Raw genomic sequence first — 27,013 nt, forward strand, 5'->3', positions numbered from 1 at the left:
CTTACATATCTCACTAGACAATTACAGCAAAACATTCAAGTAATACAAATATTTGTGTTCAAAACATACAGAATACGTGGTAAGAAGATTTTAATTCCTCCAAACATGCACACCGGTAATGATCATCTAAGCCACCAGAGGTCGTCTTTCTCTCCCTCATCGGTTGTCCTCATCACCAGTTTGCCTGCATGCTCTTGCGCTTTGGAGACGTGATATTTTTCCCAATCTAAAGGAAGCGATTTCCCGTCGCAGCATCATTTCAGGATTATAAATTCGTTTTTCCAGGATTTCGGCAGCGAATATGCGTTTCATAAAACGTGCTAGATAACCTGCCATATTAACACGCGTGTGATTAATGTGGCAGTCGCGGCTGTTTGATGGTTGTGAATGCGCTTTGAAGACGCACCGCGTTAAAGTTTCGATGCTGCCTCGTCGGCTCACATAATCCGCAACATATTGGAGAGACAACCTCGTTCTAAGGAACTGGGAAGGATAGATCAAATGTCTTTTTCGGGACCTTTCGGCCTATTGCTGAATTTATCTCTAGCCAGATGGCCCCAAGAAATGCGCATAACATTTTCTACGTTTTGGGCTCCGATTGCGGGAATGGCAAGGCTGGAACCCAAGGCATGTCGGAATGGATAGGCTTGTCCTTGTGTTCCACCACTGGACGAAAATGTATGGACGTGGAAGGAGTGTGGACCAAGTTGCTTTTATCTCTTGGAATTACATTGCTCCTGGTGCCGTCCATTTTTGCCATAGACGGTGAGATGTTTTTGGGTTATTTTGTTGACAACCTGTTGTGCACAGGGTCCATTGTTGAACATACTTTGTTCTTCCTAAAAATAGATTTTTATCAAACATTTTCAATATAAGAACCTTCCAAAATCATACCGAATTCGAATCAATAACTAATTTGGATTTTCTTAATTGATTCTAATTGGCTCTTCCGTTAATTCTCGCTCGGCCGATACATTGTTTAAACGCAATGCGGAATATAAACGCTCCCTTTTATGAATAGCACAATAGTTTAGTAGCCTAACCAAAATGCAATAGGATGCTTATTGTTTTCATCATAACCTCTTCAGTTGCTTGATAGGTGCCGACAAAATATTTGCGCACTGAAATGCACAGCAACGCAGACACAGCAAATTTCCACAAGACCATAAGGAAAGAACAGGTAGCCACTACATCACTATACAGCACTTGTGTATAAACAGCATGTGACGTGTGGTCAGGGTATTGCTGCAGTCCCGGTGCTGTGTGTCCGCTCCTCAGCCATTTTTACCCATTTGGGTAAAATCTGGGTGATTTTGCGCACTGGCAAGCGCGCGATTGCTGAGAAATATACATTTATACAAAATGTGCATAGTTTCTTAAGGCAAATGTCATTGTTGCTGCTGTCATTGTTGTTGAAAGCATGGACAGGCTAGGTGTCGGCACTGGAATCTATTAATATGTTGTTCTTTAGTGCTTTTAATGCTGACAATATAGGGTACATTACAATAAAGGTACAGTGCATTATCTGTTTTGTGTATTCCTAGCCTATTACAATGTTTTATTGAGTAGAACATTAATAATTGACCTTTTTGCTTTGCTTTTGTGTATTGCTTACACACAAGCCTCTAATAGATAAGAGACTCCCAGCCAACTCGGAACGTTACACTATGACGTTCATTTATTTCCGTACTGTACGTTCTAAAACGTTAAATTACATTCGTTTTATTGTTCTTTATAAGTTGCACATAAACGTTGTTTGAAAATAAAAAATATTCAGAAGTGAATTGTTGCACGCACAACATACCAAAACAAACCAACATAAAGGCCTGTTTCTGTTATTCATGTATAACTTGATCCAGTTCGTTTCACAGGAATAAATGTGAAACTGTATTGTTGGGTTTGGCCTTCTTTTGAGATGATAATGTATCATTTTTGCTGTTAAATTACGATTTTCCTCCTGCAGTCCACAGATGATTGTATTAATGTTAAATTGGTTTTGCTCAACATTGATTCAACGTTAAATCAATGATAGTTGGTATCTGTATTTCGAGCATATATATCATCCTTTAATGTACAACAATGTGGCACAATACGCTTGGGTTCTCCACAGAAGGAAAAGTGAGATGAAGCTTCTAAGCAATTGCCCGAAGATTTGAACTGCATTTAATACAAAGTGTTTCATTTGTGCAATTTACTACAACAAATCAATTCTAGGCAATATCTGCCTCTCAAAATAACTCCGACACAGATATCTAAAAGGCAGATTACACGAATGCATGTTCTAAAGCTAGAATTACATCAGATTAGTACCGTGTCAACACGGAGGTCTGGACCACGCTTAATACACAGAGGTTAGGAGCTGTGCCTTCTCATTCATAAAACCGCCATTGTCCTCGCTGGCTTTGAACCGGTTTGGTGGCGACCGGCCAGATACACTTGTGGCTCGCCGAGGATGAGGCATCGCTCCTCAATGCCCCTACAGTGATGCTCCTGCTAGTCAACAGGAGCCTGCTGTGCTATGTTTCCATGGGAACTGATCTTCAGTTTTTTTAACCGAAGCGGAAAGAGTGAGTGTATTAGCAGAGTGACAGTGATGAACTGCTCGGTTTGATTTTCCAAAGGCCTTTTTGTGGCCCTGGACCCGGAGTGACCGGATTCGGTAATTAGCTAAACATCACGCAACGGGATCTGAGCTTTATTCCACTGTTTTATGAGGATGTTTTGCCACCTGTCATATAGAAAGGTGGTCTTCGACAAGAAGCCAAGTTTTAATGGAGTTGACATTAGCTCATCTCTCCCCCAACCCCGAATGTGTAATTATTGCTGTTAAAGAAAAGTGTGTTACTTGAGGAGTCGGCGATGCTCATTGCTTAATGATTTTCAAAACGTGGGGCTGTCAGTCTCGCCCTTTAAAACATTTGAAGCATCATTTTGAAAACCCATCTGTTCACCCTCTAGAGGAAAATTGCATTTAAAAAAAGCGATCACAACAGGAGATCTTTGATTCAAAGCCATGTGCTGCAAAAAAGGGAACGTTTAATACATCGTTCATACGGATATTAATATGATTTGCTGTAAAGACTTTATAGAGATGAAACAATTATGATGTTGCTGTAAAATATTGATAAGAATAGTGATGAGCTTACTAAGGTGATGTTAACAAACCACTTTGACATTCGCTTGCTTGCCTGCCACTGAACTTAACCTGAATTTTCGGCATTTCGAACCTTTTAAGAGCTCATATGAATGTGTCTGTGCATAAGCTTTGTTACAATTGTGTAATTTGATGTTTGACCAGTAGATAACACATGTGGTGTAGTTTTCATTATTTTACTGGACATTTTGTTCTTAACATAAGAGCTTGTACAGTCTTTACAAAGGAATGTTGGTAACCAAACAACGGCGGTATCCATTCACTTCTATTGTGTGTGTGTGCGTAGAAGTGAATGGGTACCGCCTTTGTTCGCTTAACAACATTCTTCAAAATATCTTACTTTATATTTTGCGGAAGAAAGAAAGTCAAACAGGTTTAAAAAGATAAGAGGGTGAGTAAATGAGGACATTCATGTTTGGGTGAACTATCACTTTAATTTATTTGTAAATAGTCAACTATATTAGAAAGCTAATAATTTAAGTTTAATTCTTACCTGAGATCTGAACTATTTCATTATCGACTGATGTCTGCCAAAACAGCTGATCTGCGTGTGATCCTTTTCACAGCTGACATGTTCTCATTTCCCAGAATTCCATGCTTCATTAGCGGAACTGTCTGTGTGAAAGTGATTTGTCTGTTTCGAGACGCTCACTCACTATTAGCAGAAACGCACATTTTTTTTCTTTTGGCACATTGTGTGTGTGTGTGTATAGACTTAATTGCAGATCTTCAGCAAGTGAGGATGCAGTCTCCATAACCAACATAATTTCATAATATTAATATTCCTATGCCATTACAACAAACCTTTCATAATTGTGTTTATCCAGGGCTGTCGTTCAGTTGTAGCCTTTACATAGCTAATGCTGACTGTTTAAAACAGATTGTTATTTTGTATATTTTCTGGAATAATCAATTCTGCATGGCAGTTATGAGACCAATAGCTGTAACTGTGTCTTTTTGATGGATGCTCTGTACACGGCTTTGACAAGCCTTTAGCAAACAGCCCATCTCCAGAGATTAATGACTTCAATCAGATCCCACCATCTTTTCTGTTTTATGATTTGGCCTGTAGATTAAACATGTTTGGTAGTCAGAGTGTATGAAGTTGTTTCTTAGCATTTTATTGGATGATGATTAGAAAGCAAACTCTTTATCCTGCGTGAGAACTGCATACTATTCAATTTACACTTACATTGTCATACTGGGAGGAAGGTACAGAATCTCTTTTTTGTCAGATGTTGTTAAGACTCGGTTTATTAAACTATAGCTAGACCTGCTGTAGACTTAATGTTACGCTGAATGGCACTTCATTCTCAAAATCTCATAATTTAAAGAGAGCATCCAAAACTGCAAAAAACCCTGATTCGTCTGCGTTTATTGCGTAACTTGATCTGTATTTGTTATAAAACTTTATTGATATGATGAGTGCAGAGACAACAGGAGATGATGTCAGTAATTGTTGCGAACCAGATTTGATCTTTTTATCATTCGCATACATCATAAGATCTCCTGCTACATTTTCTTTTTTGTCATTTGACATTCACGATTAAAGAGAATGTGAGAAATCGAATCTGATATATTTATTGCATAACATCATTAAGTTCTGCGTTCGTTATACAGCTTTATCGTTCAACGCTATACAACAGCTCTGGCGTTCTCTTCGGACATCTGCTTCAACGCAAGCCATTCATTTTGCACCGAGCTAATACTTGGATCCAACCATCTGATACCAACCGTCTCCCTAAAACGCTGCTGTCGTCTTTTGCCAAGACTGACGACAAGCAAATATGTTTCGTTTAATCTTTGTTTGTCGATGGGTGGACATATTATTGTATCGTCCTTCCGTTTCGCTGCCTCGCTTTTATCCATTTTGCTAAGAACGCAGGATTGAAGTTGACCCCTGTCAGATTAATACACCATTCAGGGAGACGGTAATGAAATTGTGTGGGAGCGCACACCTGAAAATTTCCTCAGGCTTATGAAACAAGGTTTGTGTCGGGGGGGGCTAATCCGGTTTGTGGGAAAGAAGAAGGGGCATTAAAGGGTCAGCAGAGACTCGAGGGGGGTGTCTTGTATTAGGATGCATTATTGCGGACATTTGCAATTTAATTCTTTATTTGCAATGTTCATAGTTTATGAAACATGAGGTCTGATTTGAAGCTAGATGGGCTCAGCTGTGCTCATTTCTGTGTCTGGTGTGTGTTTTTCCGTTGGGCCTGATCAAAAGCTGTCCTCATTTCTCTCATTCATTGAGTGTTTCTGGTTAAGTCTGGTAATTGTAGTGTCGTTTTAGTGTTTGAAACATTGTCAAAACATTCCATCGAACGTTCTGGAAATATTCTGCGCTAATTAGACGTTGGCATAATCCGGTGGAATGGTTTACGTAATTAAATCAGTCGAACGTGTTTATGGCGTTGATATAATTGCGGATTCCTCTTTACATCTCATTTTGTTTAATTGCAAATGCGTCCTTCTTGCCTTAAAATACAAGTGCTCAACTTCATATTCACACCTTGAATTGGAACATGGCAGTGTGCTCATTAGAAAACCGAGCTTTCTGAAGAAACTGCTTTCGCTGGAAATGCATTATGAGCTGTGTCCTTGTCAAACCCAGACCGTCACCAACAACATCCAGCTTTACCCTAAAAATCCCTTAGGGAAAGTGATGGTGTTTAAAGAATTGGATTTATTTTTGGATGGTGTTATGTGGCCATGTCATGTTTACAACGCGTGAGCGCTAAAACCCTGTGCGTTTGGTTTGTGTGCAAAATGCATATTTTGAGGATGTGCTCTGCTCCGTTCCCTGGAGGTCGGCTTGGCTTGAAGATTAAAGATGGTGTGGAAATCTGGAAAAGATACAGAGCAGATTCGGTGTGGAATCTTGTGATGTGTTTCAGCAAGAAAGCCTGTGATTTATTTACTGTCCACCTAAAATTTTGTTGCTAAGTATGCTTAGCCATAAAGAAAGATGCTTAAAGAAAAGGTATGGCTCGCCCAAAAATGATGATTCTGTCATCATTTACTCGCCCTCGTGGCATTCAAACTTTTATGCTTTTAAATAATGACAGAATTTTCATTTTTGGGTGAACTGTCCCTTTAAGTCTTCATAGTACTTTCAAGATCAAAGTATTTCAATGTCACTTACATAATAGGCTCTTTAGTCAATAAAATTGTCAAAACAACGCAAATGGCACAAGTAGACAATACTTAATTATTCTTTCTGATTTCCCCCCGAGAGGATGCGAACGAAAGCGTACGGGTCGGACAGAAGCGTCAAGCGCTCTTTTACTATTAATGAGGTTTGCAATACCCCGCCTCGCCCGTGAGGCTCTCCAGTCAAGTGCATTAAAGGTTTCAAACACCAGCTCCTAAATATTCCAATGCGTCCTGGAAGAGAATACGGGAGGAAGGAATTTTCCCCCCTCTTTGGAAAATGTATATCACTTCCAGTCTTCTAGTCAATTCCGGAGCTGAAACTAACTAGATCTGACAGTTGCTTAACGTGGTGAGAGGCAAGGAAAGTAAAACAAACACGCGAATGCATCAATTCAGTAATTCACCATAGCCCGCGGGTTTGCGCAGGAGGCTTAGGAGACGCATGCAGTTAGGACGATTGATGGAAAGGTAGCATGAGGGGTTGCGGTGTTTCGCATTTGCTGTGTCGGCTTGTTGAGAGCTCGGCGTCTGATGGCTAATTTCAGAATAAACACAGCGAAGATCACTGCAGGCTCTTCTTATTAAGTTTCTCAAATTCATAAATATCATATTATATTTTGAAATGTTGCAAATTTGCCGACTGCATTTAAAGTCACATCTTTTTCTCAACGCTAGCTAGAGTTTCATCGAGAGGTCTTATACAGTTTGATCAGACTCTGCTGGGACTGCATGACCTACAGAGAGCCCTGCGAGGAAGTCACATGACCCCTTTCAGCCTATCGGGCGCTGCTCGGTGATGCTCACACAGATGTGTGATGGTGTTTGCCTCATCAGTTAGAGAGGCCGGATGGGTACAGGCTGTTATTTTAATCAGATCTGTGTTTGTATCTTAGTCAATAATTCATGGCATCATCCGTTCAGCTGATCTGAGCTGCAGCTTTTTATGATTACAGCGGCTCAATTGCTCAATCTTCAGGATTGTTATTTTGAGATAAATGGACTAGAAATGGACATCATTATGATGATCATGTATTTATTTGTTTATAGAAGAACCATGAGATCTTATGATACACTGAATTTATATTGTAACACGTTGTTTTATAGTATCATGTTGTATTGTATTTAAAGCAATATTTAACCTTGAAAACCTAATTCTGTCATTATTTACTCACCTTATGTTAGAAACCTATTTTTTTCCCAGTGAAATGGAGACAGTGTTTTCATTGGGCAACACTTTAGTTCCTAATTCATTCAATCCTTATCATTGTTTTTACATTAAAGTGATAGTTCACCTAAAAATGAAAATTCCGTCATCATTTACTCAGTCTTGTCATTTCAAAGCTGTAAACTTTCAAATGTGCTGCTTTGTTCAATATGTTGACGTAATTTAGACTGAAACAGGAACCTAGGGTGGCCCGTCGAGTGGCCCCTCCCCTTTTTAATAGGCAATAGCATTTAGTTTATCTCACAACCTTAAGAAACTCAAGTGCAGAATGATGTCATAAAAACAGTGGATGTTTATTGGCGGAAGTATAGGTTTAAATGCTTGTATCTTATAAATGTGAATTTTGTCAATGTTTCAAATCACACTAGGAACAGTTCACCTTCAAAATGAAAATTATGTCATTATTTAAATTCCCTCTTGTCATTTCAAACCTGTTTGACTTCCTTTCATCTGCAGAAAAATGTTGGTAAAAGAAAACCGTTGGACCCCAAAAAACAACGGTCTTTGGTTACCAACATTTTCTAGAATATCTTCTTTTGTGTGTTGCAGAAGAAAGAAATCACACAGGTTTAAAATGACGACAGGTTGAGTAAATGAAGACAGAATTTTCATTTTGAGCTATTCCTTTAAGGCTAATATACATAGTTAAGAGCCCTTAAAACAATAGCTCAACCCAAAAAAATAAATTCTTTTGTCATTCCAAACCTGTTTGACTTTCTTTCTACTGCCAAACACAAAAGAAGATAATTTGAAGAATGTTGGCAACAGAACGTCATTGCCCCCAATTGAATTCCATTGTATGGGCATAAAACCTCGGAGACATTTCTCAAAATATCTTTTGTGTTCCACAGAAAGAGGAGTCACATACAGATTTGAAACCTCATGAGGATAAATAAATGACTGAATTTTTATTTTGGGATAAACTGTTCCTTCATTTACCATTGCTTGGCAAAACAGTTGAGCACGTGGGGTCTCCATTAGTCTTTTTTATGTTTGACTGAACCTGGGAGTTTCCGGCCATGTCAGGCTTCTTTTAGACACAGGACTTGGGTGCTTACGAAGCACTTGAATTATTTTTCTATAAAGATGGAGTCTGCAGCGCTCGCCCCTCCCAGCGTTCTCAGCAGGTGTGCCTGTGTTCATCGCCTCTAAAAACACAGATAGCCATCAGCTGGAGGATAAACGTTAATGCAGCTCAAATCTCAAATCTGCCAGCCACTGCTGCTACCGCAACATCCCGCCAGGATCTCTCTGTTCCCTTCCTCTACAATTTATCCCCTGCCTCATCTAAAAACAGGCCTGGTGCTAGCATGTGTGGGATGTGTGCGTCCGCCATGGCTCTAATTTTCTTGCTCACAGCGTTTTTAAAATACACTTGGATGTGGGTTGTTGCTTAGTTAAAGGAAGGCCCATAGGTGTTGTTGTTACACCGGCTGTTGTATATTATGACGGAGCTTCTTCCTTTTAGGAGAAAAGGAACTGATGTACTGTGCTTTTCTAGTTTCATCTAAAGGGCACAGCAAGGCTGTCCGTTCCCTAATGTCCCCGTTTGTACGTTCTCGAGTGTCCGAACGACCGTATATCCAGGAATAGAACTGAAATATAAACAAGAATACCCAGACCGATGGCGTTGGATTGTCTCAATTAAGTTTGGTCGTTCTTAGCCCTGCCCTGCTGGGAGCAGTTTGTTGAAATAGGAGTCAATTGTTTCTTGGTAATTTTGTTGTTGGTCGCTTGTGGATGTTTTGCTATCCACAGGACACTATTACATTGGTTCAATTTTGTATTCTTTAAGAAGGTACAGGGAGAACCACAGCACAAGATTTTCAGTCATACTGTAGTAACACCACATTATTGTTGCTATAATATCCACATTTTTAGGTTGTACACTTATAGACTCCGTTCAGTTATGAATCTACTTCATTGGTTTCTTATAAATCTAAAACAAAGATCATCCATTAAATGCAAAGAGAATGGCAAGTTCCAGCCTGGTTTTATATAATAACATCATTGCGTCATATAAGTGCATCCTCCTCTCCTAGAGGTCGATGGGTGTTCATTTGGACAGCATCCCATTGCAAAGCATTTAATCTGCTTCATAGCGCGTTGAGACTCTAATCTGCTTTACTTTGTAATTTTATGATGGCGAAAATATGAATTATGCCACAGGTTTACGAAAACCTGATTTGAAAGCAAAACCACTTGTGTAAGGTTTTCCAAAACAAAAGGCACGGACCCAAACGCTGGGTTAAATTAACCATGAAATGTTTACATTTGACCCAACAATGGTTAAAACAGGCCAGTGTTTTGTGTTGAAAAACCCCAATATAGGTTGATTTACAACCCAGTGGTTGGGTTTGTCCCTTTTTGACCCAATGCTGGGTTGAAAAGAACCCTAACTTTTTTAATTCATAGCACATCAACAAAATTTGGATTTTGTTCTGAAGCCGCATTCACTACCGTTCAAAAGTTTAAGATCACTTATTCATTCTTGATTTTAAGAATATTCTCACATTTCTGGATTATAGAATAAAAAACTCATTCAAATCATGTGATGAGAAGAATTATGTTCAAAAATATAACATAGCTTTGATTTGTTTTAGTTTCAAGTGTCTTCAAAGTAAATACCATTTGCCTTTTGCATTTTTTTAACTTTTATTAGCCAGTTTCTTTAGATCTCACGTTGACATGCTTTTTAAACAATATTAATGTAGTTTCAGTGTATGCTTAGCTCTCATTGGCTGCCTTTTCTAATTAAAGAAGTTACGTTTTTCACAATTACATTTTTTCGTTTCAAATATAAAATCAATTTCCTTTCAAATTGAATAATATTTTAAGTGATGGTTCATGCAAAAATGAAAATTCTATCATTTACTCGCCCTCGTGGTGTGCCAAACCTGTTTAAATTTCTTTGTTCTGTTGAATGCAAAGAAAGATTGTTAGCAATAGACATTTATGGTACATCGTTGACTACCAAAGTAGGTACAATAGTAAACTATTGTATCATATATTTTATAAAATATATTTTGAAGAATTTAGGAAATCAGACACTTCTATGGTACCTTTGACTACCATTTTAATTGTTCCTATAGGAGTCAATGGGGCCTCAGAAATGTCAGTTGCTATCACTTTTACAAATATCTTTCTTTGTGTTCAACAGAACAACGGCATTGATACAGGTCTGGAACAACTTTGAGGGGGTTTCATGAGCGACATTTTTGGGTGGAGTGTCCCTTTAAGATCACAAAATAAATTTCAATCAAGTGATCATAAACTTTTGATGGGTTCTTTGTATATATGTACCGAAAGGATCAAACCCATGATCTTGGTGTTGCAAGCTTCGCTCACACTTCCAGTTGAGCTACAAAAACACCATTTGTTAGTTCTTTATGATAAATGTAATGATGCTGTTGCTTTGCCCCATGCCACCGCAACAAGATTCAGCAAAAGCAGATGGAACCTATGAATAGACCGCGGACACGGATCTGTCCTGCTGAAATGGTGTGACTCCATGCTTCAGTTACCCACACTCCCTTGTGGGCTTCAAAGGCTTTGGCCTGTTACCCATCATCCCCCTGCACCACCTGTCCTCATGATGAAGAACACCCATGTGTTTCTAACCCTCCAATCATCAGTTACATTACTGGAGGGCACGGTCCCTCCTATAAAAAAAGTATTTCTTTTTGAACAATTGATATCCCTGATCAGAAAGCTCTCGTATGTAGAACCATACGAGGACCATTGGAAACGCTGATGGATGAGGCCTCTTTGTATTTATCACACTTCCAACCAGCTCGCGCTGGTCTGCCTGGCAGTAGAGTTTGATTGGCTCGTATCGGAGTCACATGACATGTTTCTGAACTCGTCGTGGGTAACTAAATCTTCAGGGCCTGGCAGTGAGCACTTAAGTGTACAAAGCCATCACCGAGCCTTGTCATCCTGTTCAGAGGAAGTGCATCGATAGGGCGCTGGGTTGGATCTGCGTCCAGATCCCATTCGCCAAGATCTCATCTGCTCTCTCGCTGCCTGTTAATCAGGACAATCCCATATGTTGTAACTGTCAGAGCAGGTGGTCATCTGTTGGAGGAGAGGAATTCAACGTGACCGCAGAACCTGTGCACACACGTTGACATGGGGAGGGATAAGTAAAGAATATTTAAACGCACTTGTGTGAAGTCACCCTGTAATAACATCACTCTCACAAATTATTTAGTTCGCTCAATGATTCGGAAAAAGAAAATCACGGCGGACGTTCACTAGATTGCTATCCGTGAGTGTTGACGAGCCGTTGGGAGATGATTAATATCATGATAAATCGACCTTTACAGGCTTTTACTTTATTTTTATCTGGGGGAACGTAACATGGACAGAGTCATACAGTTTGGTGACTTGTGGACATTAATCATAAATCCTTTAGCCGCAGGACCGAATTAGAAATGTGCTGGGGTGCCGCAGGCGCTTTGCCTTTTTCGCTCTTTCTGTTTCTATTTCTGTCTCAAATACCTTGAGAGCAATTTAAAACAACGCATTATCATTCATGCTGATGTAAATAACAATGTGTCCTTTTACGTTCACCAACTCAATACGTAGAATGCAAGCTGTTGCGTACTAAGAAACCAAAACATTGAAATCTTGCTTGGCTCTATAAATTGTTTAGCAGATTTTCTGCAGTGGACGTTTTATTGCTCAGAGATTGAGAATTAGGTTTGAGTATTAGGAATATTAGATTTTCTGAAGTATTCATTTTAAAGGTGAGTAAATAGATACAGTACAAATAAGACATTTATTTATATATTGTAAAAAACTACAAAAACTACAGAGCTGTAAAGGTCACATTGGGTGGATTAATTGGTCTTTTTAAAGTCCCAATGAAATATTTTTTTACAATTTAAATTTTTTCATGAAATATTACAGTGTTTATTGTCATAAGCTTACCAATGTGGGCCAACTCTTTTTAACATGAATGTGCCGTCATAATCTTCAGTTAAAATCTAAAAATGCACTTCCGACCTCTAGTGACTATCCAGTTTGGGCGGAGCATCCGTCAACTCCTCTCATTTAAAGGTACAGTTTGTAAGAATTTTGCAGTAAAATATCCAAAACCCACTAGGCCAATGTTATATATTGTTTTCAGCTGAGTCCTGAGAAAATCGGCATGCTAAACAGTGGACCAGGGCCGTCTAGTCATCTGTCAATTGTGTAATATCCGCATTACCCTTTGTTACTTCCTTTACTGACGTAGCAACCGCGTGACTCTGTCGTAGACAGATACTGAAGTAGTTTGTTCCGTCTGTCCGTCTAGCATTATTGCAAATGATGTTGGTAGGTTCAAAATAACTTTTACAATGATTGATTTGAAGACTTAAAACTGCGCAGTGTTATCACACCATCAAATCGGACAATTACAGTAACATCTATGACTAACAATTTAGTTTTAAACCTTACATTACACAGGTCTAATTGAATATGATGAAATAAAATGATTTCGTCAAACGCAACATCTATAAAACTTTATTACTTTACCTCTTCCGCTAACATGATTTCTTGTTCCCGTCTGATTGATATATCAGCTGTACCATCAGCGGTGGAGTTGAAGACAACATATCCCATGATTCCACGCTTCTAGCGTCATCAAGCTATGCGATTGTTGTTGTTTTGATTGTGCGCCATCTAGTGGCGATTTCTACAAACTATACCTTTAACTGTCAGTCTGCTACCAGTTCCATTTCAAAATACATACATATATTTATACATCCAGTAAATTTACAGTCAAAAATACAAGCCACGCGCACTGTTTTTCAGTAAATAGACTTGAGAATTGTTTGAGAGAAGCTGCAAACGGCGCAAAACGCAGGCGTAATTAAAAGAAGAAGAAGTTTTATTTATATAGCGCCTTTCCTTAGCTCAAGGTCGCTTCATATAGTGCTATACAATACATTTGCACATCCACAATACAGAAATGCAATACTGTCTTCTACACATGACTTTTGTACGCTTATATTACACAGTGTTCTTTTACTCGCCTCTATATGTCCCTCTCAACAGCGCTGCAATGCATCAGGATTATTTATTTCATTTATTCGCTACGGTTAATATTTAACAACTGCAAAAATAATCCCTTAATTTCACAGTATTCAGCAATATTTTCTTGAAAAAATATATATTTTCCCAGGGCCCCCTGCTGGTCTAGTGCCCTGGGCACGTACCCAGTAGTGCCATGCGTCAATCCGTCCCTGATAAAAGCACAAAAAATCTTAAAAATGAAACTAAAATGAACATTATGACTAATTATAAAATAAGCATGTTAATACAGATACAAATATATAAAAACAAAAGCACTTAAAATACAACTATAATGACTGACTGTGGTGAGATCATAGTAAATGTATGGTTACTAAGGTTCACTAAACCAGAATAACTTGTAAGGGCCATATAAAACCAAAATGGTAAATATTCATTTGTACCATTTGCATCTTTTTCTCATCTCTAGATGAAGGAAGGCTTGAAGCATCACGACACCACCTCAGCCCTTTCCAGCATCCAACCGGACCTCCAAACATCACCTTAACTCCACCACTGCTGGAGGAGGAAGATTTTGCCTCGCAGTTCCACCCCCCACCAGCAGGGTCAGACAGTGCGAGAGAGGAACCTGTGTTCTCATCAGTGCAGTCCCTGCAGGTTGCAGAGACACTGCCTCAAGCGCTGGTGCATTCTCTGCCCTACCCACCCGGCAACAGTGACAATCGCACCAATCAAAAGTCCCCCGGGGAGCCGGCCGTCAGAATGCCGAAGCCCCAGTCCCCAGCACAGAAAATCAACAGTGTCTTAACCACTAGTTCAGGTACCAAAAGGTGTACGAAATACACGCTGTGTACAAGCGTCTTAAAGAATAAGAAGTCACGTATTTGAAAGGGTTTATTCACAGGCACCATGCTGACTCGATGTTGTGGTGATCCATCAATCATCATTTCTTCTTCATCATCATCGTTTTCAAGGTCGTTGTGTTTGTTTGCCATCCTCATTCTTATCATCAACATATGTTTTCTGGTCATCATTACAGCTTCAGTCATCTCTTTAATGTACATTAGGGCCAAGCCTGCGTATTGAGAATGCATGTGTCAATTCTGTGACCTCAATGCGTGATCTCACTTCCTCTTCTCGAGGTTACTCACTATTTCGTTCTCTGCTTTTAGACGGGACCCTCGGCGAATTCCCCAGGAACCCTGACCTGCCCACCGCCCCACTATCCACTTACACGACCCTGCCCAGGACGGACGCCCCTCTCACTGACAATGCGACAACTTCCGTCTCTGTTTCCTCTGCCCTGCTTAACGTCACCTCTCCTGAAAGCTCTGAAAATGGCTCGAGTGTCGCGCCGACACCAAGCAACTCCCACACTGTGAACAGTGAAAGTCTCCAGCTCACCACGGTGACCATCACAACTGTCACGCCCTCAGGGGTGACATCACTGACTTTGACTCCTCCCACAGTAGTTTCCACGGTGAAAGAGGTCGTGACTGCCGCGCCGACCACCACAACCACCAAAACGACGACGGCCGAGACGGAACCGCCTACAACGACAACGACCACCACGACCACGACTCTGCCCACCACCACCACCACAAAAGTAGCACCAACCACCACGACCACCTTAGCACCCACGACAACAACAAGCCCTCCTCAAACCATCACATTATCTACCTCCGGAAGCACAACGGTGGAACCGAGCACTCCCTCAACCGACAGCTCTGTTTTGTCTTGTGTGGTGACTGAAAGATTATGGCTTAAAACAGGTGGGGCTTCTGTTTACCTAGTGTACAAATTCTCAGTTTGAAGACAAGTGAACCTTTTTTTGAATTGAATGTAAACACAGAACAACATTTGTAATACTTTCGGACTTCCCTCACCACAAATAAGTGTACTTCAAGGTCATATTATTAGGTATACTCAGTATATTTATAAGTACTCTTTGTATTAAGTATGATTTACTAGTATACTGATATTGCTTAGTATACTACTTATACACTACTCAGTGTATGAGTAGTGTACATGTACAATATAGTGTACTATTTCAATACTACTTGGGACAAAATAGGCCCGCTTTTAAGTTAATAATAATAATAATAATATTTGTAAGTATACTTTAAGTCTAACAGTATTATACATTGAGAATACAACTAGTTTACAACTTTATTTGTCTGTACTGCAAATATACTACAAGTAAACCTTTAGTTATACTGATAGTTTACTAGTTCAATACTTGTAGCACACTGTAAAGTATACTCTGAATGAAAACGACTACAAAACAAGTATACTAAGAATTATTCATATAATCATAATTAAAAGATTTTCTGAGTCCGAAATCGCAAACTGTGACAGTACGCACGGAATTTGAATAAGTACCTCCCTATCGGCTGTTAAAACAGTACGTTCTATATAGTAAGAGTGGGAGTAGTAGAAATATATTTTGAACATCGTACGTCCGCCATGTTTTATGTTCATGTGACCCGTATGCTCTTTGGACTATGACGACAACCTACACGTAATGGTTGATAAAAACATAATTTAGTCACGAGAAATTCATTTATTGGGTCTTACATTAAAAACGGACATCCGCCTCAAAGTTTTCCGCTATATTTATTTGATTTACTTTTGAAATGTGATGTTGCTCAGCTCCTGTGGCATCATGGGATAGAGAAGCGTCCATCTGATGCGAATCTCGGCGGCAGAACTTGACCATCCGGGTATTTCTCGCCTACTGTTTTTTGCATAATGAGGTTTCAGACATGCTATTCGTGACTAAATTTTTTTTTTAATGGAAGTAGGTGATTTCAGACGCAGCAATTGAGTGCAAGTATTGGCCAAATATAGTAAGACTTTTTGTCAGAATGAGTCAAATATACTTGAGTGTAATTTTAAGTATATTTCGGGGAGGTACATAAAAAGTAGGCTGAAATTATACTTTCTTATTGTTTTATTTTAAAAAGCATAATACTAGCACACGTATGTCAAATAATCAGATGTTCAAATATTTCCTTATTTTACAATAAAAGTAATGAACAGCTATGGAATAACATTAAGACATTTTAAAATTTGATATTAAGATTATGTTTAGCCGACGTGTACAGAGCCTAACATAAAAATATATATATTACTTGAAGTTGTAGTTTTTTCCATCTTTTTCCATCATTTTCCATCTTTCTCTCTGAAATATTACAATAACATCACATGCACTGCACTGAAAGCAGCATATGTTCCTCACAAACAGACATGATCTCCTCTCATGGGTTCTGTGCTGTTTTCTACAGCTTGAAAAACCATGACCGTCATGTGTGTGTTTTGTCATTCTGCCAACAGTATTGTCCATCCAGATGAGACGAAACAGGCTAGAAAACGGAATGAGACAGAACCTGTCTAAAGGCTTAACGCAGGCGCTACAGAGAGCGTTCAACGACAGCAACATCCGTGTTCAGGTTTGTATAGCGTGTTTCTTTCATGGCGCGTCTCGCTACATGATGATCGGATGTCAGATATTGTTTCTAAATCATCCATCACACTGAAATAGAAAGGTCAAATTGCATTGTGGGAAAGCAGCGTGCAAAGCATATATGAAGCATACATACTATTGAAGCGTTTCTGAGTCGTATGGTGATATGCATTTCCAACCCTTGTGTGCGAGACGAAAGGAGAAATAAAAAAGAACGAAGCCGAACAGTTTGTTGCCATTGGAAACGCAGTAAAATACAGTATGTCTTGACTCACAAAAAAAAACACATTTCTCCTTTTTTCAGCTCTTACCCTTAACTACAATAATGCCTTCGATAGCAAAGACATAATCACAGTCCTTGGAAAACAGTCTGCTGGGAATTGTCCAATTGTATTATGGGAACTGTTGTTTTTGATAGAACAACTTAAAGCTTGTGTAGGTGCTGCGGTACGTTTAGATTGCATGAGACTGTATGGAATATTTATCTTTGTTTTTCAAGACCGAGTCTTATGAAGCACTTGTTTTAAAGCCGTCGGAGCATTCGCTTGCCTGTCCGTCAGGGCGGCTTGTCCATAAATAGCACAGCACTGCTGCTTGTTGCCTCATATACTGCAAATAAAGAATCAATATCATGGTAACAGCAGAGACGGGGTAATGAGGAGAGCCTAGACATCCATAAAGACAAATTGAAATAAATGTACTGTTTAGAGTGTTAGTTCATTCAAACATGACATTTGTTATCATTTTATTCTGAATAATGTACAGGTTGTTCAGTTTACCGGATGGGAACCGGAGCTTTCAGGTTTAAAAAATGAAACTAAAATCATCATAAATGTGATGTATAGTTTAATGACTTAAATGTGTGTCTTTGTTTTACCCGAAGCTGTTACATAACTTGAAAAGACAGATGAGTCATATTTGTGAATTTTGCGTTATTTTTAAATCTTGAAACCTCCAGTCCCCATTTATTCTGATTGTTTAGTAAAACTGGCAGATTAGAAAATTCTGCTAAATTTACCTTCTACGGAAAAAGAAAGTCATGTCGTTTTTAACTGACATGAGGGCGATTCTCTTTAAATGTATGAAAAGTAAAGAGACAAGAGTGTCTGTTATAACCAGTGGCGAGTGAATCGACATGAGATCTGTCCGTTCTGTGTATTGGTCTGCCAGTCTTTCTCTGCCGTTCTCCTCCTCCTTCTCATCTGTCCATCACATCAAGGATTCTGTATCATTACAGACACTGTAGGTGACAACACAATCACCATCTGCACACAAACACAGGGTGTGTGGGTTCATGTGGATGAAGGGGGGGATGGTCGATCGGCTTGGCTCAATATGATCAAATTTATTCATGTGGTATTTGTATTAAAGTGCGCTTCAAGCGCTTAACAGCAAACAAAGCTGGTAAGAGCATTTGTGGGGATCTGGTACTTTAATAATAATTCAACAGAGGAATTGGTAATGAAAGCGTGTAATTCATCGAGGCGTATAATAACAAGAGAAACTCATAAAATATAGACTTTGTTTTTCACCTGTGTGAATTTGACTGTAGTCAACACAAGCACTTTGCTTACACAGCTACTTAATAAATAACTTTGAACCTTGAAGTATTGATTTTACCTCCTTTTAATATTATAAAAGAAGAATATATAGAAGATATTTAAGTAAAAGAGACAGTTTAGTAAGAATAAGAAGCTAGGATTCCAAAGGGCCACGTGAGAGTCTTACCATGTTTGTGAACTTATTTTCTTAAAATGCAATCTTATCTAAAGATATCTTTCAAGTTTAAGGTCGAGTGTTGGACATTTTGCGGCATCTAGTGGTGAGGTTGCGAATTGCAACCAATGGCTCACTACACCCCTTCCTTTCAGAGCACTGTGTCTGACACAGGACAAAGATGTTACGCTTTCACTTCTTTGCCGAAGGAGATAAAACTTCTCAACGAAACGCGCTCTGTAGAGCAGTTTGTCCGTTTAGGGCTGCTGTAGAAACAAAATGCCGAATTCGATGTAAGGGAACCTGTGGTGTATGTATGTAGATATAAATAGTTAATTCAAGTGTAAAAAAACATAACGCTTACGTAAGGTCTTTATACACCTATGAAGACATAGTTATGTATATTATATTACATTTCTGTCAATAGATCCTCCACAAATACTACACACAGCACCTTTACCTGACATAGGCTATCTCGAAGATTTAAAAGTATACAATTTACTTGATAAAAATGTAATTAAAAATAAATTAATTTCAGTATTATAAATACAATTTTAGATACTCTATCTTAAAATCTATGATACAAAATCATTTACAGCAATAAAGACATTTTCATCATTTTTCATCGCATTTATATGCTCCTAATATCATGAATTGAATTATGCTACTTTAGGCTGGATTTTAGAGTTAATATATTTTCGAATAAAGGCAGTCATGCAATAGCATCTATTTACTGTATAAATATAATTATGACTGATTTGAATTTTCCTTGATCTTTCTAGTTAGAGAAAGATATCTGCACCCCTTCTAATGTGACTGTGGGCTACTATGTCTTGAGAGGGAACACCGTGATCATAACTTCTGTTGTTATGGACACCTTGTCATTTTACGGCTTTGACAAGCTATTGGATAACATCAGAGAGTATGTACCTGTGGTTTTGGCCATCCCCAAACCAATAGCCCCCTGGATGCCCAGCCTTGGCGTCCACCTGCAACTCAAAACAGGTGATATTGATTTATTCATTGTTTGCATCGAGTGTGTGTTGTGAAGAAAATATAAATGTTGAATGTCTAGTTGTTGAATTTATTGTTTTATGGACTAACAATCCAACAAGGACTACTGTAACATCACATTTAAATCCAACAACTGGACCAATCATGTTACATCTATTTTTGTTTAACTCCTTGTATTATTTCTATAAAGTTCTTAGGTTTGTCGGGCCATCTGATAACATCAAGTCTTGCGGTTTCATCCAAATGATGGAGCAGCGGTTGGAAAATGTGTTCGCTGAGGCACAGGAGAAAGTGGAGGACTCTTACGGGACACTTTCAGTGGAGGTAGTCATTTGAACTTGAATATTAATTTTGATAAGCGACTTACCTTCAGAGGACTGATAACGCCGTCCCCTATGAGGATTCGTTTTTTGGACTTGAATTAATAGTTTGTTTGTGTTTTTGGACAGATTTTGAACACATATCAGACTGGGAATTCATTGGCAGTTACTCTGGTGTATATAGTGTGGAATGGAAGCGCTCCTCTGAACGGTACCGCTGCTAGCGGCCTGCTTAACCAGCTGACTGCCGAGCTGGTGGGCTACTTTCTCTTTTTCCCCCCACTGATCATCGCTGAGCGTAAGTTCCTTCTGATGTTTACTGTTTGATGTTGTATTTACAGTGCAATCCCCCCAATGCTTGTGTTGACATGTTAATAAAGTCGTTTATGTTTATTTCTGTTTGAATCCAATACATTTTATTTTTCTTGAAGTAGAGCAGTTTGATTAATCTTCCATTGATCTTCAGTTTAAGAGACATATTGCGGAGAAGCATACGATCATAATTTTATCATTTAAATTGAATGAGGAGTCCAATCACAAATACTTATGGGTAGTTAACAATGTTGGTTAAGTTACTCTGAATTATTCATTCATATTGATATTACATATTCAATGGTGTAATTAGATTACTGTAGAAATAACTCCCTCCAAAAGTATTTAATTGCTTCTTACTAAATACTTTCTATATTCTTCATCAAAAGCGATTCAGGGATGAACAAATTCATTCAAGTAAATTATAAAAAAATACATAAAGTAGTATTATTAACTGACTTAAGTATAACAAATGTTAGAAATATACATTTTAAACTTAGACTTAGAATTTTGATGTCAATTGCATGATTGTATACTTTACACAGTATTTAATTTCATCCGAAATAATTGTAATTAAATTACAGGGAAAAATCTGAGTAATCCCTTACTTTACCTTTTTAAGGGAAAAGTAATTTAAATACAGTACCTTTTTACTTATTAACTTGTTACACCTAACACTGGTAGTTAATTTTCTGTGGTAACACGGTAAACTAAACAAACATATACATGAAAAATGAAACTTAAGCAGGATTCTGCTAATGCTTTTATAATTATTATGCATCATGTTTTTTATGACCTCATATGCTGGGAGACTACTGTACACTGAATATTGGTGCATATTTGTTTAATACTCTTGTATTTATTTTATTAAAAAAATGAAAACCTTTCGTGAACATGAACTGTACATTACAACATGCATGATATTAAATTATTGCAAACCATTGTTATATGCATATTGCAATATGCACATTTGTGATATTTCAATCGTTTCAATAGCCCTAATTTGCACCCTCATCTTGTTTCCGAGCTGTATTATTTTCTCTGTGATCAAGCTCAATATACAAACTACTATTTATCATGCAATGAAAGTGAACGGTGACCAGGGACGGCTCCAGTCCCCATTCACTTTCATTAAAAGAACAGCTTGGACATTTACTAGATCCGATCGACAAACTCTGCTTGTGTCTCATGATAAAGTGAAACTAAACCAGCTATGGAACTATTGAACAGCAACTGATGATAAACCTTTCATTTTTAAGGAATCGCAGTGTCACAGTACCCAAAATAAATATTTTCCCTTTAAATTTGACTTCAATTTTAATCTGAACCATTAATATTAATATAACAATATTAATAAATCTACTCAAATAAAATGTCACAGCATTTATTTATTGAACAGCCTTGTCGTTTGACTTTTTAATCAAAAAGTAACCTTAAAATAATTGACAATTTCCGTCTTCTCGTTCTTACTATCTTCACCTCTTTTTTCACAGCTCTAGAGTACCACAACCTTAACACTTCACTAGCAACCAGAGATTACTGGGTAATCACAGGTAATTACCTCAACGCTTCAGCTATTTGTCAGCATGTGTTATGTGATTAAGTCCTGCCGGTGTATTTTTTCTCTTCTTTTAAACACAGAGAGCCTTTTTCTCCTTGTGGATGAGTATTGATGTATCATTTAGCTGCCCCCATCAACAGATTTGGAGAGATCACACTGGATCGGAATATCGAGTGTGAAAAAGCTATTTCTAGCTTTGAGGAGAGGCTCTTGCACATAATGTTCTTTCCGTTACCTTAGCTAGGCCTGCTGTCTCTATCCCTTCTCCACTTTTTTCCCTGTCAAAACCCTCTCCACTAAGGTCAATTCTGCAGTAATTGGCGTTTTTTAGATTTTAAGGGACAGAGAGGTGCGTTCTATATGTCACCTTGCTCCCTCTGTGTCTCCAGTAATTCAGGACGTTGACAGCTCTTCTCTTGAGGGGAGTTATCAGAGCTTCGCTAGCCTAATGGAGCAACGGCTGGCCTGAACTCTTTCTGGTGGCAAGTCGACACGGCCTTCGCTTCAGGAGAGCCGCAACCATGAGCGATTACACTGTCCAGGTGTGCCATCGCCAACACGTTTCTCTGTTATGTGATATTGCAAATGTAAAGTCAAATAACACAATTTCTGCACAAGGCAAGTGCGCTAACATTATAAATGAAATATTTTGGAAAAAAGGACACAAAGTGTCTGTGTCTCATACAGATGGTCAGCATCCGGCGACTTCCTGGTCCGAAGAATCCCGCTGAAATGACCTACTACGTACAAATAGATGGTTCTCCTATAACAGGCACCTCTGCTGCTAAAACCCTAAACATGGTGGACTCTCAGACGATGGCTCTCACGTTGGGCTACTTCGTCCAGGTTCAGGCAGAACGTATGTATACATTTCCTTTCTTGTAATATACCGTGATTGTATGACATGATTGTGTCATTCTGATGATGTCATCTTAATTTCTCTAGTCGTAAACCTGGTAACGGGCTGTGAAGTTGATTATTGTTCAAAAGACTAAATAGCTTACAAAATACGTTTGAACAATGTTTTCGTCCCAGGGATACAAAAAGTTTATAGAATAAGTAAGGGATAATGTACAGGCAGCCGGTTGTTATCGCAGAAATAAGCCCCGACAGTGTAACCATGACCCGAAGCGGAGGGTCTTGTATAAAACTGAAGGGGCTTATTTCACAATAACAGCCGGCTGCTTGTACATTATCCCGCTTATTACACGGCTACTTGCCACATGAGAACAAAACTTAAAATGTGAAATATTTTATTAGCTCATTTTTAAGGAATGGAGACCTTCCGCGAGGAAAAAACATGAGTTTCGGTTTTCAAGTAAGAAACGACGTTCAAGCATCACGAAGAGACAAATTGGTTGAATCATTTCAAATATAATGTCATATATGATACTGCCCCTCTCATAATGATTTGCAGCATCCGGGTTACAGGGTGTTATTCGTTTTGTGCGGTTGTTATTTGAAAATAACGACCCTTGGAATGTTGCGACTGGCCAATCAGAATCAAGCATTCAAATGAGCCGTGTAATAATGCAATGTAAGTCGCTTTGGCTAAAAGCGTCTTTCTAATGCATAATTGTAAATTACATAATGTTGGTAAAATGCTCTTTTAATGTTGTCTTACGTTTGTGATAACTAAGAGAACTTTTAGAGAACGTTCCTTTTTGGCACCACCTAACAACCATCCAGAATATCATAGCAACCCTCTAGCAATCTGCTTTACTAATATAATTCCATTTATTTATGCAACAGCAGATGACAGAAACGGATTTATTAGTATGTATTATTAACTCTGTTATTAGTAAAACTCTCCATCTTACCCGATAACCCACTGAAAAACTGACTTAATAGGAACACAGAGGCTCGTGGCTGACACAGCATGATAATGCCATCTTATTTTTCATAATGAGGGCTATAGCCGTCTCACACCAAACCACGGGGGGTTCACGTGTAGAGTTTCCGCAAGTTTTCCGAGCTCAATACGCTGGGGCGTCAAGCTCAGTTTGTCTGCCTGAGACAAGCAAAGCCCCAGTTTTGTATGAATAAAACACGATCAGGCCAGCAGTGGGGGTTTAATCTCCCAGATAAGAGCTACAGCCGAAAGACAGATTCAGATCATTAGGAGCTATCTGCAGACAGTTGGAAACCGAGGGACCTTGGATTACTGTAACAGTGTGTTGGAACTGTGGCCGAAATGATGTGCCAGCATTGATTTTCACTCTGTTTGTGTGTATACAGCGGTAGTGAAGAGTTCACCTAGTAACCTCTGGATACTAGCTGTCCTCATCCCAGTGTCCCTAGTCATGGTCGTTGTGATCATGGCGGTTGCCATCATTTGTAGGAGAAACCGAACCGTCTTCAAGAACAGCGCGTTTCGCAGTTTCCATCCCCGCACCAAGGTAGGCACTTTGAACTGTGGTTGTTTGGATGAGCACATCACTGTCTTGTCAAAGATAAAGTAATAATGTCAGAATCATATTAGTAAACACATTAAATGTGGCCAGAATGATGTTGGTGATGTCATATTGATGATGTCAACTCATTTTGACCAGTTGTAGGCCTACAACTAAGGGTGATTAAAACACAATTAAAACAAGAATGTGATTTTATTACTTGTAAATCATTAAATTATTTATGAAATCATTACTGATTTATTCATATATTTAAGTCTGTATGATGCTGGACATACACAAATAGCACAATGTCTTTCAAATGCTTCGTGACGTCACCACATATACTGTCAGCTACGCTTTAAAATACTTTGGAATGCCAAATTTCACTTTAATTCCCATTTAAATGTCCTCCAACCTTGTCTTCACTGCTTTTCCTGTCCAGACCTCATATCGAAGAGATGGAAGTTATCACCACCAGGTATTTCTGCCTTGTGCATGGTGCTTTGCTGCATGTTTATTCCCCGGACAGCCTTCTTGTCGACTGTGCATGTGGGAAATAAGTCCACAGGTGCTCATAAAGCTGTTCGGTCCAGTCAAGTGTGTTAAATATAGTTTTGTTCTGCAAAGCTTAAATATCTCAGTTCCATTTGAGATTAAAGGACAGGGAATAGACAGATTTGAAATGTAATAGAAAAGTAAAATCAAGCTTTTTAATATCTTAACTATTTCTCATATGAGATTAAATAAAGTTTAAATGGAGGCTTTCGTTTGAAGAGATATTCACTCGAAAATGAAAATTCTGTCATCGTTTACTCACCCTCATGTCATTTCAAATCTGTATGACTTTCTTTCTTCTGCAGAACACAAAAGAAGATATTTTGAAGAATGTTGCCAACTAAACAACATTGACTGACACAAAACCACTACGACATTTCACAAAATATCTTCTTTCGCTTACAACAGACAAAAGAGTCATATACAGATTTTAAATGACATGAGGGTGTATATTAATGATGACAGAATTTTTTTGGGGGGGTGAACTATTCCTTTAAATGTTCTGCGGCTTTACGTATTTTTAAGATACTTCCTGTAAATTTTCATGTCTTTTTGAAATGACAAAAATTTCAAATGTCTGTGTAATCAGATTTACTAAGGCACTTAGTCTTGAAGCAAAATTAAAAATGAAGAGACCCTTCAAAATGTTCATGTGATCCCCATTTCTAGATGTATTGTGTCACTTGCATTTAAATGTTCAATTTAAATAAAATCAAACCTCAGGAGTGACATGAATTCATCCAACAGCAATAAGAAAGATTGACAGCATGACAAGACATGTGAAAACTGTGATCAGATAAAATATTTTTTAAACTTTCCCAAATATATTTCGAAATATTACTGTTGAATTGCTTAAAAGTGAATATGAACTTGTTTTCTTTGCTGTATTTGAGGTCTTAAAAAATACAGGGCAGCTATTTTGACATGTTTCTCCAGGGTCCATTTTTATTTCTTAGAAATTTAGGAGAAATGTTGTTAGTAAAGTTAGTTCCCAGAATGACACAGAAATCATCATTTTACCTAAACACATTCATATAAGTAGTAAATTCAGAAAATCTCAAAATCATTTTTAAATGTTTTCCGCGGCTATCAAAAAAAGCTGATATCTTCTGTACATGAAACCTCTATACGCCATGAAAGACCAAAAACATTTTCCTCTAAGGAATTTTAAATATGCTGCATTTCTGTAAACGTCATTTATTTATTTTTTGTCATGTTTGGATTATAAGGAATTTAAAATAAATGCAACCAAAATGGAGGTTAAGAAATCAGGCCACCCCAGGTTGATCCACACACCAAGGTTACATTAATTAGGTGAAGTTTAAATAGTACGACTTTTAATCTAAAAATGAGACACCCCCCATGTTCAAATGCAGATGTAGGTGGATATATTTATAACGCCACATCTTATTTTCTGATCGACCTATAATCCAAAGGTTGTGTTTTAACTAATATAAAACGAAAATATGCAAATCAATTGTAATTATGATAATCGCCTCTTTGATCCTAAACCCTTGAACACGCCTTACTTTCCTTCCCATTAAGATCTCCTTTCAGGAACATAATTTGCGCGTGCAAAGCGTTTCGGTTACACCGAAGCGCTCCGTGATAGCATGGCGGAATTTGAGTGTGTGAGTCGTGTAATGATAAAGACCGCAGATAACAGCACTTCACTAGTCACGCTCTAACAGGATCAATTGCATGTATGTCTGCGTGCCTGCTCTGTGCTTCCACCTGTCGATGTGTTTGTGCGTGTTTTCCTGGCTTGTTTGCACAATGACAGGTGAGTCACGGCGCGTGATTTGGAAAGATCAAGACTTCCAACCGTAGCGCTGCACTTAAATCCGATTGAACTCAGATTTAACTAAGATTTATATGAGGGGGTCACAGACCCTGGTGGGTAAAACAGTAAGCATGTTGATAAAACATGTGATGGTGATTGTGATGTGCAACACCCCTGAAGAATTAAAGGGACATTTCACCCAAGAATGAAAATTCTGTCATCATTTACTGACCCTAAAGTTGTTCCAAATCTGTATGCATTTTTTGTTCAGATAAACACAGAGAAAGATATTTGAAAGAATGCTTGTAACCAAACAGTTCTTGGCCACCATTGACTC

General features: G+C 38.4%; 1 protein-coding gene across 1 annotated transcript in view; it reads left to right on the forward strand.

Moving 5' to 3' along the window:
- The first annotated feature begins 201 nt into the window (after window positions 1-201).
- The window catches only part of kiaa1549la (KIAA1549-like a), a 39,449-nt gene continuing 12,637 nt past the window's right edge, over window positions 202-27,013 (forward strand). Inside the window, 13 exon segments of the mRNA XM_056740287.1 lie at window positions 202-765; window positions 14,026-14,376; window positions 14,729-15,328; window positions 16,893-17,008; window positions 19,521-19,743; window positions 19,943-20,076; window positions 20,202-20,370; window positions 21,878-21,937; window positions 22,335-22,411; window positions 22,413-22,487; window positions 22,633-22,804; window positions 24,184-24,344; window positions 24,781-24,816. Coding sequence (XP_056596265.1) covers window positions 552-765; window positions 14,026-14,376; window positions 14,729-15,328; window positions 16,893-17,008; window positions 19,521-19,743; window positions 19,943-20,076; window positions 20,202-20,370; window positions 21,878-21,937; window positions 22,335-22,411; window positions 22,413-22,487; window positions 22,633-22,804; window positions 24,184-24,344; window positions 24,781-24,816 — 2,388 coding nt within the window. The 5' untranslated portion in view covers window positions 202-551.

This window comes from Triplophysa dalaica, chromosome 24 (genome assembly GCF_015846415.1).
Source record: "Triplophysa dalaica isolate WHDGS20190420 chromosome 24, ASM1584641v1, whole genome shotgun sequence".
NCBI lineage: Eukaryota > Metazoa > Chordata > Actinopteri > Cypriniformes > Nemacheilidae > Triplophysa > Triplophysa dalaica.